The sequence below is a fragment of the Ammodytes marinus genome, assembly GCF_949987685.1.
Source record: "Ammodytes marinus genome assembly, chromosome: 3".
NCBI lineage: Eukaryota > Metazoa > Chordata > Actinopteri > Uranoscopiformes > Ammodytidae > Ammodytes > Ammodytes marinus.
In genome coordinates, this window is record NC_137232.1 from 32,351,466 (window position 1) to 32,365,724 (window position 14,259).

Consider the following 14,259-nt stretch of genomic DNA (forward strand, 5'->3'; position numbering starts at 1 on the left):
GCGGTTCGATGTTAGCAGGCAAATTCGCTTAGTCCCACAATTCAGGGAGGATGATGTTGATTCGTATTTTAAAGCTTTTGAACGCATCGCAGCAACATTGGGGTGGCCGATTGAAGTGTGGTGCCTGTTGCTACAGTGTAAATTGATAGGAAAAGCACAGGAGGTTTGCAATAGTCTGTCCATAGAAGAAAGTCTGAATTATGATATTGTTAAGACCACTGTATTAAGAGCTTACGAATTGGTCCCTGAAGCATACCGACAGAAGTTTAGAGGATGTGAGAAAGCTGCCAAGCAAACTCATGTGGAGTTCGCCCGTGAGAAAACGATTCTCTTTGATAAATGGTTGGCCGCATGTAAAGTTGCAAATTTTGCTCAGCTCCGCGAATTACTCCTGGTGGAGGAGCTCAAAACGTGCCTCCCAGAAAACATTGTTGTCTATTTAAATGAGCAGAAAGTAGAGTCCATGTCAAAAGCGGCCGTGCTCGCCGATGAGTTTGTTTTGACGCACCGAGTTACTTTTTCCACTGTGCGCCGTGAGCAACCGGCGTCGTCAAATTCTGTGAAAAATTCTAGTGCGTCACCTCCAAGATCTCCCGCTAATCTGATGTCTCCTGGCAGGCCAGAATGCTATTACTGCCGTGAGACGGGTCATGTTATTGCTCACTGTCCTGTTCTCGGTCGGAAAGAGCAGAGCGCGCGCAACCCCGAAAGTGTGGGTTTGGTTCAGTCAGTCCCTTCTCTGGCACATGTCGGCGTAAACGGGAATCAAAACGATTGCGTGGCGGACATTTACCGGCCTTTCATCCTGAAAGGTTTAGTCTCGCTGACAGGAAGGGAGGAAGATCAGGTGCCAATCACTATACTGCGCGATACGGGAGCTACACAGTCGCTCCTGTTAGATAATGTGTTACCGTTCTCAGATAAATCATCCTGTGGTTCGGATGTCCCGGTGTGGGGCGTAAAAATGAGTATACTTCGAGTACCGTTGCACACTGTGTTTTTGCGTTCTCCGCTCGTCTCGGGTCCGGTGAAAATTGGGATACGCGCTAATTTCCCTGTGCGCGGTGTGGCTTTGATTCTCGGAAATGATCTTGCGGGGGGAAAAGTTTTTGCAACCCCCAAGGTGTTTGAACACCCCATCGCTGAGCCTAGTGTTGCTGTTCCTGCTGCTGCCAACATGTCCTCTGTGTTCCCTGCCTGTGCGGTGACACGCGCACAGACGCGTAAGTCTGATGGTGTTGATTTATCTGACTCTTGTCTGTGTTCTGAGAATGATTCTGTGGTAAATGAAATGTCCTGTGTCAAACCTGGAAAATGTGTGCCGGTTAACCTGTTACCCTCTAACGCTAAGCTCTCTTTTGAAGTCGACAGAACTAAGTTTATCCAAGCGCAGCAGGCCGATCAGACTCTGGTTACGTGCCTCTCCACTGCCGCCAACCCCAGGGTTGGGAATCCCTGTGTGTACCGCATTAACAACGGTGTGTTAATGCGTAAGTGGTATTCCCCCTCAGCTGGTGATCTAGGTTGGAATTCGGTTCAACAAGTTGTCGTGCCTCAAAAATTTCGCCCTCAAGTATTCAGGTTGGCACATGACAGCTTTGCTGGTCGTCTAGGTATTAAAAAGACGTACCACCTTATCCTGCGGTACTTCTTTTGGCCAGGATTAAAATACGACGTGACCAAATTTTGTCGCTCGCGCCATGTCTGTCCGGTTAGTGGCAAACCAAATCAGGTTAGTCCTGCTCCGCTGGTCCGAGGGCCGCGCACAGCGCCTTCTCTGTGTCATTTAGTAATCGGACATTTTTGGGGGAAATGTCTGATTTTTAGGAAGGGGGGTGTTACGACCCTGGGCCGTATAGGCTATTGTATGTTGTGTGCTTTGCTGTTTTCCCTTTGCTGTTTGTGGGAGTGAGACCTCTTGTGTGTGAGTGAGCTTTTCTTCACAGCTGCAGGTGCGGGTGATTGCCTCCTAAGTGGCAGAAGGTGATGATTGGCCCACTATCAACCTCCGGGCAGTATAAGGCTCCGCCAGATTCACGCAGCGAGAGGCTTAGTTGGCAGCAGCAGCACTCGCGGTTCCCGAACCACCTTTATGATTTGTGTCATGTGTTAATTATTGTTCAGTTGTGTCCGGTAGGGGTGAGTTGCCGTTTATTTTGCAGAGTTTGTCTCTTGATTTTGTTAATGTTTAGGTTAGGGTTTGCCCGTGTTTTTGTTTCCAGTTAGGTTGTTTTGGCGTTAACTCACCCTGAAGATTGCGGTATCTGTTTCATTTTTGCTCAGTTCAAAATACATTACCATTTATCTTACTTTAGAAACGTTGTTGTGTGGTGGTTTGGGGATCGGGGAGTGGGATTGTAGCATTTGTGTTATGCCTCTGGGTTCCCCTAGACCGGGGCATAACACAAACACACTCAACTGCCAGTCATATTACCAAACAAAACACGTACACGCACACGCACGCGCACACACACACACACACACACACACACACACATACGCACACTGGAAAAATGGATGCATCCTAAAACTTTTGACAGGTATTCATGGCAGTATCGCTCGGATGATATTCAGAACAGCAAAGGCAATGCAGAGAGGAAAAACACACAGAAACACACACACACACACACACACACACACACACACACACACACACTGGAACAATGGAGGCACTCTTGTTCACACCTTCCGCCTGGTAGTGAACATATGCTAGTATCGCTCAGTTGATGTTCAGAGAAAAAGCACTGCAGAGAAAACACACACACACACAACACACACACACACACACACACACCGCCCCCCCACACACACACAACCCCCCTCCCCCACAGTTGATATTCAGAGCAAATGCACTGAAGAGAGGAAGTGCACACACACACACACACACACACCCTCCCCCCCCCCCCCACACACACACCCTTCATTCCTACCTGTAGATGAGAGACACACACACACACACACACACACACACACACACACACACACACACACACACACACACACACACCCACACACACCAGCCTTACCTGTAGATGAGTATATCGTCCGTGGAGCTGTTGTATTGGATCTGGTACATGCGGACCCCAGGAATGTGATTCTGCGGCGGCCACCGGATCGTAGCGCTGCTAGCGGTTAGCTCCGACACGCTAACCCTGTGCTGATCGTAACGCGCCTGCCAAGATTCAAGAGATTCAAGATGGTTTTATTGTCATATGCAAGGCAAGTTTATTTATATAGCACAATTCAGACACAAGGCCATTCAAAGTGCTTTACAGGGGCATGATTAGAATACATAAAACACATTATAAAACATTTAAAAGCGAATGAAAAGAAGCAAATAAAATACAAATTGCAGGTTGAAATGGAAACAAAAAAGTCTTCAAACTCGATTTAAAAGAACTGAGAGTTGCAGCAGACCTCAAGTTCTCTGGGAGTTTGTTCCAGATTTTTGGTAGACATAAAAACTAAAAGCTGCACAACAATTACAGAGCAGTCGCTGGCAATGAAATCCTTTAGTCTTGGGCTCCTCCAACAGTGCAATAAAGAAAGCGTATAAGTATAAGAGAAACACAAGTGGGAAGCTGAGACTTAGATAATAAAAAAACAACAACAATAATAATAATAATAATAATAAGAAGAAGAAGAAGAAGAAGAAGAAGAAGAAGAAGAAGAAGAAGAAGAAGAAGAAGAAGAAGAAGAAGAAGAATAGTGATAATAATAGTGATGATAATAATAATACTAATAATAATAATAATAATAATAATAATAATAATAATAATAATAATAATAATAATAATAATAATAATTAAGTGTATAAGAGGAACACAAGGAGAGCAGAGACCTAAATTCAAAACTAAATAAATGTAAAATGTAAACAGACGTGTTTAACCTGGCCTCCGCTAACGTTGGACTTTATGTCCGAAGTGGGGATGTCCGAAGGCCCAGGGTCAGGCTCCAGTTTGGGGTCGAAGTGAGGGGAAGGGATGACCACTAGCTCGACCGGAGCTGTGGCTTCTCCGGCCACATTAGACGCTATGCACGTGAACTTTCCAGAATCCTAGAAAAAAAACAACACACAAGTCGAATAAGACTTATATATCTTATCAAAACAAACTAATAAACTGAACAAAACACACAGAGCAAGTAGTAGGCTGATGTGTGCGCTTTGAACGAAAATACAGCAATCCTTCTGAAGGGGCATGTCTTGAGTAGATTATGTATAGATTTAGATTATTTTTGAACCTGCAAGTTGCTCTATAAGCGTCTAGGTGGTTACATGTTCATAAACAGCCTAGACTTTGTAAACGGATATGTTTAAAAGCAATTTAAGTTTTAATGACATCATATAACAATAACTGTATCGAACCTATCTGATGTTCCAGAAGTATTTCCGGCCAGGTTATGAAAATCCAACCTTGTGTGTGTGTCTGTCTGTCTGCCTGCTTGTCTGTCTGTCTGTCTGTCTGTCTGTCTGTCTGTCTGTCTGTCTGTCTGTCTGTCTGTCTGTCTGTCTGTCTGTCTGCCTGCTTGTCTGTCTGTCTGTCTGTCTGTCTGTCTGTCTGTCTGTCTGTCTGTCTGTCTGTCTGTCTGCCTGCTTGTCTGTCTGTCTGCCTGCTTGTCTGCCTTCTTGTCTGTTTGTCTGTCTGCCTGCTTGTCTGCCTTCTTGTCTGTCTGTCTGTCTGTCTGTCCATCCGTCCGTCCGTCCGTCCGTCCATCCGTTCTCTGTACCTTGACGGAGGCCTTGAGTATGTCCAGGGACCCGTTCTCGTAGCAGACGGTTCTGGAGGTGTTGCCTATGAGCTTCCCGTCCGGACTGACCCAGTACATGGAGGGCTCCGGGTCTCCTATGGACCGGCAGCAAATCGAAACCTCCTGACCCTCCATCACAAACATCTTAGAGGTGTGATGGGTGATCATGGGAGGCTGACACACAAGCTCCTCCTGGAAAGGGTTAGGACAGAGAAATATACAAGTTATAATAAACACAGACAGACAGACAGACAGACAGACAGACAGACAGACAGACAGACAGACAGACAGACAGACAGACAGACACAATCACAAACATCTTAGACGGGTGATGCATGATCATAGGAGGCTCACACACAAACTCCTCCTGGAAAGGGACAAAATAATATTGTTGTTAGTGAGCTGCCAGTCAAATTAAAGTCCTAGAAGGGAATACGACAAATAAATAATAATAATTAGAAAAAAAATGAAAATTGAAAATAGGATTTATTTTGACGCATATTCTGATGTCAATATCTATAAATATACTTTTGTTATTTCCAGTGCTTACATTGTGAGCATATCATAGTATGAGATCTACTTCTTATTATTACATTGGATTTTATTTGTGATGCTATATGTGGCATAAAGCACCCTTTTACAGTTACATACTTATTTATTCCATATAAATTTAAATTCTTAATTGCAAATAATGTACGCAGTAGTGTAAATAAACAACGGTAGAGTACAAACATTGTATAAACAACAAAGTAAACTATCTTAATTCTCTGCATTCACGCTCTGACTGGCTTCCATTGCTGTATTCTTCCAACAGCAGACTAACAGCAGCACTTCCATTGTTTGCACATGAAGATGAAGAGATCCCAAAACTTTTTCAAGTCTGGGCAATATTTAAAAACCCCATTCACTGGCACATAAGTCAGTATAAAGCCAGGCCAATACCCTGGTAGAGTATTACTGCAAGACACCCACATGCACACACACACACACACACACACACACACACACACACACACACACACACACACACACACACACACACACACACACACACACACACACACACACACACACACTTACTACTAGCTGAGATGATTGCTGACCCGTCGTAGCTTGAAAGAAAAAGCACTAGTGCCTTTGGAACTTGTATTACATTCTAACCCCTCAATTGCTCCTGTGACGTGCAGAGTAAAAGGCTGTGATTGAACTGGGCTGCTCCCCTGTGTGTGTGTGTGTGTGTGTGTGTGTGTGTGCGTGTGTGTGTGTGTGTGTGTGTGTGTGTGTGTGTGTGTGTGTGTGTGTGTGTGTGTATGTGTGTGTGTGTGTGTGTGTGTGTGTGTGTGTGTGTGTGTGTGTGTGTGAAGAAAGTAGGACTGTGAAAATGGGTATTGGAGTGAAAAAATACACATTTTCCAAAAAAATCAGTTATTTTCCTTTGTGAGACATATGATTGCCGAACAGTGAAAGTCCAGTGTTGGTAGTCGATGCTTTAAAGAAGGTAAAGCTCCTAAGAAGATACAATATGGTACAAGGTCTGTTACAGCCATCCTTAAGTTAAATTACTGTTAATTGTTGACAATGTTTATTTGTAATGGTAATTGAATGATTAGGTGGCAGGGTGGCGTGGTTTGTGCCACCTGCAAATTCACAGGAGAATGGTAGCCTGGCAGTCCAGCCAAGTCACAACGTGGAGTAGGAACTGTGGTTGCATATCATTTTGACCACTCATAGTTATATGTTTATTTACCAGCAATTTAAACTTTTCGTTTAGTTTATATTTATTTGTTATTTTGAAACCTTTTGTACTCATTTTTGGAAGCCTTTTTGTTCGAAAATAAAATATCTTTTTGATGGAAGAAAACTATGTTTGAGTGCGTACATCAAACCACCACAGTTAATGCCCCGGAGGCATCATAGAAAAGGATGCCGTGACAAGGTCACTGAGACCTCACAATATGGAAGGTCACAGTAACCTTTGACCTTTGACCTCCAACATCTACTCAGTTAATATTTGAGTCAGAGTGGACAGTAGTGCAAAGTTTGAAGAAAAGCCCTCAAAGCGTTCTGGAGATATTGCAAAGAACAAACAGACAGAAAAACCAAAATCATACTTCTTTAGTTGGCCACAAATACAGTAGACACAAAACGAACACTATAAATATTTAGTGTTGTGCAGATATATACTTAAAAATGTCGACCTATGCCAGAAAGTTCAAGAAGATATAACTGATACGATTTACAAGCTTTCTGTTGGACAAGACAGTGAGTGAGTGAGTGAGTGAGTGAGTGAGTGTGTGTGTGTGTAACAACCTGTTTCAATTGATTTTAAAGTGGGGAATTCCCTTGGTGGGTGATGGCTAATGTCTGACCTCACGTGTCCTTGAAGAGCGAAAGTGGCTATTAACTTTCTCTGTGTATTAATATGGACAGCGATGTGTGTGTGTGTGTGTGTGTGTCTGTTTGTGTGTGTGTGTGTTAATAAGGACAGAGATGTGTGTGTGTGTCTGTTTGTGTGTGTGTGTGAATAAGGACAGCGATGTGTGTGTGTCTCAGTGTGTGTGTGTGTGTGTGTGTGTGTGTGTGTGTGTCTGTTTGTGTGTTAATAAGGACAGCGATTTGTGTGTGGTTTGTGTGTGTGTGTGTGTTAATTCGAACAGCAATTTGTGTGTGTATGTGTGTGTGTGTGTATGTTAATTCGGACAGCTATTTGGTGACACGGACCTCACTGGATTGACCCCTGTACAAGGTTAATCCTCTTATAGACCCCTTACCTGTTTATCAACACGGCGGATGCGCGCGCTGCATAGTTGCAGAAAGAAAAATTGTTTGGCTGGTTGCCATGGTTACCCGTTTGGTTATATTGCAGTTGCGGTGTTTCTTTATAGGTCCATGGTGCTAAATAGCGATGTTGTCAGCTTACTAAAAACAGTTTATCAGCGAGTGATAACATTGGTTATGCGGAAACATTAACACTATTGAACGAGATATGTCTTAATGACCCATACGCGTTGCCGGCAGTTGAGTAGATAAATGATGAGAAGAAATGGCCCCGACGACTTCAGTGGCCGGACTGCTGTTGGAGAGTGACAGTAAAGACCGGCAGACAGATAGACAGAGAGAGGCAGAGATGCCTTTATTTCATAATTTAGCTTTTTGATTTAAAAGTGATCATAACTAGCCGTGATCATCTGTTTTTAGACTGACTCCTGCTTTCGGGGCCGTTGGGCTCATGAGCCGACCAGCTTATCAGACCAGCTGTTTGAGACGGAGATGAAAAGGAAAGTGAAACTTATGGTGGAGCAGTTAAATAGTTAAATGAATAAATATTATTATAACCAAACACAATAATGTGTTGTGTTATCTGCTTTAGTAGCCTACAGTAGGCTAGCACATGTCGACCCCACTCAGTTTTCGTTTATTGATTTTTCCTAAATGGTATGATTTAGCCTACTTACCGGCTACACGTGTACACGTGCAAACCCCTACTGCCTAGTCAAACCATAGAGTCAAACACAAGGGAAGAGGACGGAGATGTATAACGTGGGTCATTGTAAATAAGCCTCCATTGCTTTCCATTGCTATAGCTTTGTCTCCGGTCACTGTCCTTATTGTAAACATTTCACAACTCATTTATGTAATTATACAGCGGTGCATTTGGGCATTTACTAGCTTTATCACCATTCAAACTAAAAATAAACGGTTTGTGCTTCCAACAGCACAACAAGACATGATTGTGGCTCGTGTCGCTCTTGTCTCTTTCTGCAACGGACATGCGCAGTAGAGCGGGGAGTGACGCTGTGTGACGTAGACTGGTAAGGGGTCTATAGTGAAGCTATAGACAGAGTGGCTGCCATTTTGGGGCAAAGGGTCTAAACTTCCTCCTCTCTAAGATACTGACAATTAATCCCTGTGTAGATCCACTTATCACTGTCGGCCCCTTAAAGCTGGAGTATGTGATTTCTGATTGGTCAAAGTTAACATGAGCTGTACACTTTGACCAATGAGAGCGAGGCTCCGATTCTCTGTTCTTATTGGCTGTTGGGACTGTCAATTCACTTTGGCACCGACTTTGTTGGTGTAGAGCGTGTCAGGGAGGGACCATAGGGGAGGGACCAAAGAGAACAAGTGGAGCGGTTGAGGTATTTGGATTCGAATCTCTATCCCAACTGCTATTTTCTCCCCAAATCATATACCCCAGCTTTAAGAGTGTAAAGCATTCTTGGGCACTCCGGTGGCGTAGTGGATAGAGTGCGTACCATATTGGCTACAGCCTTCGTTGCAGTGTGTCGTGGGTTCAAATCCGACCCGTGGACCTTTACTGCAGGTCATCCCCTCTCTCTCTCTCTGTCTCCCCATTTCAACTCTGTACTGTCTAATAAAACTTGAAAATGCCTCTTGAGGGAGACATCTCGAGACATACACCACTTAATTCATCCATTATACCTTCTAGCACCAGTGTGCGTGTGTGCGTGTGTGCGTGTGTGCGTGTGTGTGTGTGTGCCTGTGTGTGTGTGTGAGTGTGTGCCTGTGTGTGTGTGTGTGTGTGTGTGTGTGTGTGTCCAGGGAGACATCTTGAGACACCACTTAATTCAGCCCTTATCCCTCCAAGTCCCAGTGTTTTTTTTGTTTTGTTTTTTTAAGTCTTTATTGAACATGGTTAAAAAAAATTATACAAACAAAAATAAAACGATTGAGCAGTAAAAAAGGAAATAAATAAATTAAAAACAAACAAATGGGATCCTCAGGATCCTAAGCAACAAATACATTACTCAAATAACATAGTTCATGTTCAAAAGGGATAGGAAGAAGTTAAGAAAAACTTTTCTGGTCCTACCCCCTCTTATTTTTTATAATTGTTTACAAAAACAAAAAAAAATCAGTTTGAATCAGTCAGTGTCTATGATGTTTGGCTCGTGGGTTAAACAAATCAAAACTTTTCGACAAAACAATAACAAAATAAAATAATGGAACAGATGAACGAAAACCATCAAATTGAAAACAGCAAAACAGAAATTCACTGCTCCAGGTCATAACAATTCAATGTTTGATTTCTGAAGAGTTTTTTTAGTTTTGATATTGTTGTACATTTTTTTAGCTCATCATTGCAGTTGTTCCACAGACTTACAGCCTTTGTCGTAATACAGTGTAGTTTTGTATTGGTTCTTATCAGAGGTGGGTCGTAACGCGCTACATTTACTCCGTTACAAATACTTGAGTAACTTTTTGAATAAATTGTAATTTTAGGAGTAGTTTTATTGCAACATACTTTTACTTTTACTTGAGTAAATATTTGAAGAAAGAACGGTACTTTTACGCCGTTCCATTTGGCTACGTGACGGTCGTTACCTTATTTTTTTATATATTTTATTTATTACATGCGAGAGCTATTTCTCTCATGATTTCTCTCCCCGGGGACGTCTTCAGCCAACATCTCTATCACGTGACTATTTCAACCAATAAAAACCACATTACAAAAGCTTGCCAATCAAATGCAGCCACTTCAGTCACATGACAAGTGTTGTCATGTTGTCATAGGGCTCAACCATGGGCTCAACAATGTCCGCAGACTTTTTTAAAGGCTGCGGTTCTGCACCGATGTTGTGTCCGTGGCCGTGCCATGTAGGTTAAACGCATATTTTACCGACTATCTGGGTGAGTCGAGAAAATGGAAGAAACCGCTGATTCCGAGGAGCAATAGCCACACCCCTGGCCTCAAATACAAACTCAAACACTCGCAAGCTCTCAATCACTAACTTACAAAATAACAATCACAGTGACACAGACTCCCACACACTCGCAATTACAGAGAAACTGTTCTTCTTTGACACATGTCCTGTTCTCCCTGTAGCCTACTCACTTCGCATGCCCCAGTCTGGCTGTGTGAGAGTCTGAGAGTGGTCTCTTTGTTCAGCCACTTAGTTTCATACGTTAAGTGAGTGTGCCAGCAGGTTTTGATGTGTAACGAAGTTTAATTTTGTGTGTTTTATAATTTTGGGGCTAAACCCAACCTAGATAATTTTCTCAGGGCCAGTGACATATTGTAGGCATTTGTTTTAAAATGTGTATGTGCAAAACAATTGCAACAGTGTTATAAGTGTATTGGTTTTAATTAATATAATTTTGGACAAGCCTAATTTATTATCATTTTATTTGAAGGGTGATGTATTTAATTTGGCAGATAATTAATTTATTATTGTTTGAGTTCAAGGGTTATTCATTTGATTTTTAAATACCTTATTTATTGTTTTATTTAAAATTATGTTATTTAACATATCTTTATTTGAACATTGCTGTTTTATATTATGTTCGTGTCTATTCTGTACCGTTTGTGTTGCTCTGTATATTTCAAAAATAAATCCGGAGTAATTCAGTAGGCCTACTTGTACTCTTGAGTACTTGAGTAGTCTTTTCACTGCATACTTTTTTACTCTTACTCGAGTAATAATTTTTATGAGTACTTTTACTTCTACTTGAGTAATTATAATCTTAAAGAAACTTACTTTTACTTGAGTACATTTTTTGGCTACTCTGCCCACCTCTGGTTCTTATAGATGGTTTGTTGAATATACAGGTTCCTCTTAACTTGTATTTGCTCTCTCTCAGTTGGAACAACTCCTGGATGCCATGAGGCAATTGGTGATTATTTGCTTTAAACATTATTGGAATAGTTTTATAGTCAATCAAATCTAGAAATGTAAGTGTTTTTAGTTCAACAAATAATGGATTTGTTGGTTCTCTGTAAGCGGTTTTATGTATAATTCGTATAGCTCTTTTTTGAAGGAGGAAGATCGGATGTATATTTGTTTTGTATGTGTTTCCCCATATCTCCACACAGTAGGTCATGTAAGGAAGTATGAAGGAGCAGTACAATGTATACAGGGAGGTTTTATTCAGTTGGTATTTGGTTTCATTCAGTATTGCTATTGATTTAGATATTTTAGCTTTAATATAATTTATGTGATGTTTCCAACTTAATTTGTTGTCAATTAATACTCCCAGAAACTTTATTTCAGATACTCTTTCTAGTTCTATGCCATTTATCATGAGTTTCTTTTCTGTGTTGGTTGGTCTATTCCCAAAAATTATAAATTTAGTTTTACTTAGATTCAATGTAAGTTTATTTTCATCAAACCAGATCTTCATCCTGTTCAATTCCTTTTCCATAGTATCCAGAAGCTGTTCCAAGTTGTCTCCACAGCAGAGTAAATTTGTGTCATCAGCAAAAAGAACAGTGTTGACAGTTTTTGATACTTCACATATATTATTGATGTACAGAATGAATAATAATGGCCCTAACACTGAGCCCTGGGGCACCCCACATGTAACCTGTTGCAATTGTGATTTATGATTTTGAATTTCGACATATTGATTCCTGTTTTGTAGGTAGCTGGATAACCATGCAAGTGCAATGCCTCTAATGCCATATCTTTGTAGGTTTTGTATTAACAGCTCATGATCAACAGTGTCGAATGTCAGTGATTGTTTTGTTATTTAGAGACATGAAAGAGTTTGGATATTCTGCCTTTCCATTTCGTTTTTTGATAATGGCATTTAATACATTCCATGTATTTTTAATATTGTTTTTGTTGTCCTCCAGTAACTTGCTATAGTGATCCATTTTGCTGTGTCTCATAATTTTTGTTAGTTTATTCTTATATGTCTTATATTTTTGTTCAGCTTCTGTTGTTCTTTTCTTTAAAAATTCTTTATATAATGAATTTTTCTTCTTACATGCTTTTGATATTCCTTTAGTTATCCATGGTTTCTCAGCATATTTTGGTTTCACTATTTTCTTTACTAGAGGACAATTTTTTTCATACAGTTCTGCTACAATTTCCAGAAATGATTCATAGGCTTCATTTGCACCTTTAACATATACCTTGTTCCAGTCTTGTCTCAGTAGGTCTTCTTTAAGGGAATTAATAGCATTTTGTGTTTTATGTCTGGTTATTTTGACCGTTGTGGTGTCTTTTTTTATCCTCGTACAGCTCTGTATAGTTGCGAAGACTGGCAGGTGATCGCTTGTGTCATTTATTACTAAACCACTGTGAACTTTCCTATCCCAGACATTTGTGAATATGTTGTCAATTAGTGTAGCACTGTGTGTTGTAATTCTGGTTGGACGTGTGATTGTAGGATATAAGCTGTTGCTATACATTGAATCAATAAATTCTGCTGTTGAATTGTGTTCTTGTGGGTTTAATAAATCAATGTTAAAGTCTCCACAGACAAACACCATTTTCTTGTTATTTATGTTGTGATATAGTTCAGCCAGGGGCGGATCTACCGGGGTGGCATGGGGTGGCAACTGCCACCCTAAAAAAACCCTTGCCACCCCAGTAGGCAGCGCCAAATTAAACATTCATTTCTGGCTGTTAAGAGACATTTACGAGCGCAAGTTTCAAATGTCCGACTGCAAGTGAATGCAGCCAGGTAATATTGCCCCACCCGATCCCCCGCAAACCACTCCCGAGACTCCTAACCGCTCCCAACGGCACTGATTTTGAATAAAAGGAAGGCGCGCGAGAGACGGATCCAAACCTCTCTAGACTAACGAGAGTACACTCTCCAGGTAGGCTATTACTGATCAACTGTCTATCTATGAAGAAATGACAATAATGAGAAAAGAGCAGGGCTAATGGAGTTGTAGTTTTCCTATAAAGTTATTATGCTGCTGTGTGGTGACAATGACTAGATCGGTTAATAATAACGTTAGGAACTCGTGAATGTTTCGGAAAAACTACAATAACGTTCACATGAGCGAAGATTGTGCACTACTGTAGGCTACTGATCCAAATTCCACAACTCATTACTTGGTGTTACAGTTTAGTACAATATTTATTAATTTATATTTGGTTGCTCCACCTTAAGTCAGCCCAGGCAGGACAGGATAGTTAAGTTTCAGTTTCGTTTTTCTTCTCCGTGTTGGACAGCTGTTCGCTCAGCTGAAGGGCTCGAGCCTCACGGAGCAGACAGCGCGAGTCAGTCGAAAAGTCAGCGAGGATCACGCTCACAAATCAAAAAGCTAAATTATAAAATAAAGCTATCTCTTCCTCCCTCTGTCCACTGCACACTTAGTCACTAGTAGCTTAAAGGAAGTACATGAGGATTAAAACCTTATTTTGCACTTTATTATTTTTGAATATTTGAAGATTGCGGGCAAGTAACATACCACCAGCCACTACATTCTCAATGATAGACGTGAATAATCACTTCTGTTTTTACAATCTAAACCATTTTTTTTTAACAATAGAGGAGAATAAATATTTGAAAGCAATACAGAATGCATGATATTACTGCATTGTATTCTATTCTATTTTTGTCACTGGGAACCGAAATGTTGTCAATTACTTTAGCCTACATAAACTTGATGCAAACAAATTCACCAGAATGCATGAAATGAAGTGATGAATGCTCAAACATTTCTGGGGAGGCACCCCGAGACCCCCCATTTAAAAAGTGTCCTAAACCAAGGTTTAATCATAACCTACACCCTTGAAATTCATTAAT

The 14,259-nt window shown here is 41.1% G+C and overlaps 1 protein-coding gene across 1 annotated transcript in view; it reads right to left on the reverse strand.

Moving 5' to 3' along the window:
• Nucleotides 1-14,259, reverse strand: part of LOC307248463 (leucine-rich repeat and fibronectin type III domain-containing protein 1-like protein) — a gene marked incomplete at both ends in the record, with an annotated part of 47,930 nt that overhangs the window by 21,814 nt on the left and 11,857 nt on the right. The window contains 3 exons of the mRNA XM_080024860.1: nucleotides 3,027-3,172; nucleotides 3,890-4,057; nucleotides 4,729-4,941. Of these exons, the coding sequence (XP_079880986.1) occupies nucleotides 3,027-3,172; nucleotides 3,890-4,057; nucleotides 4,729-4,941 (527 nt within the window). The remainder of the gene's footprint in view (nucleotides 1-3,026; nucleotides 3,173-3,889; nucleotides 4,058-4,728; nucleotides 4,942-14,259) is intronic.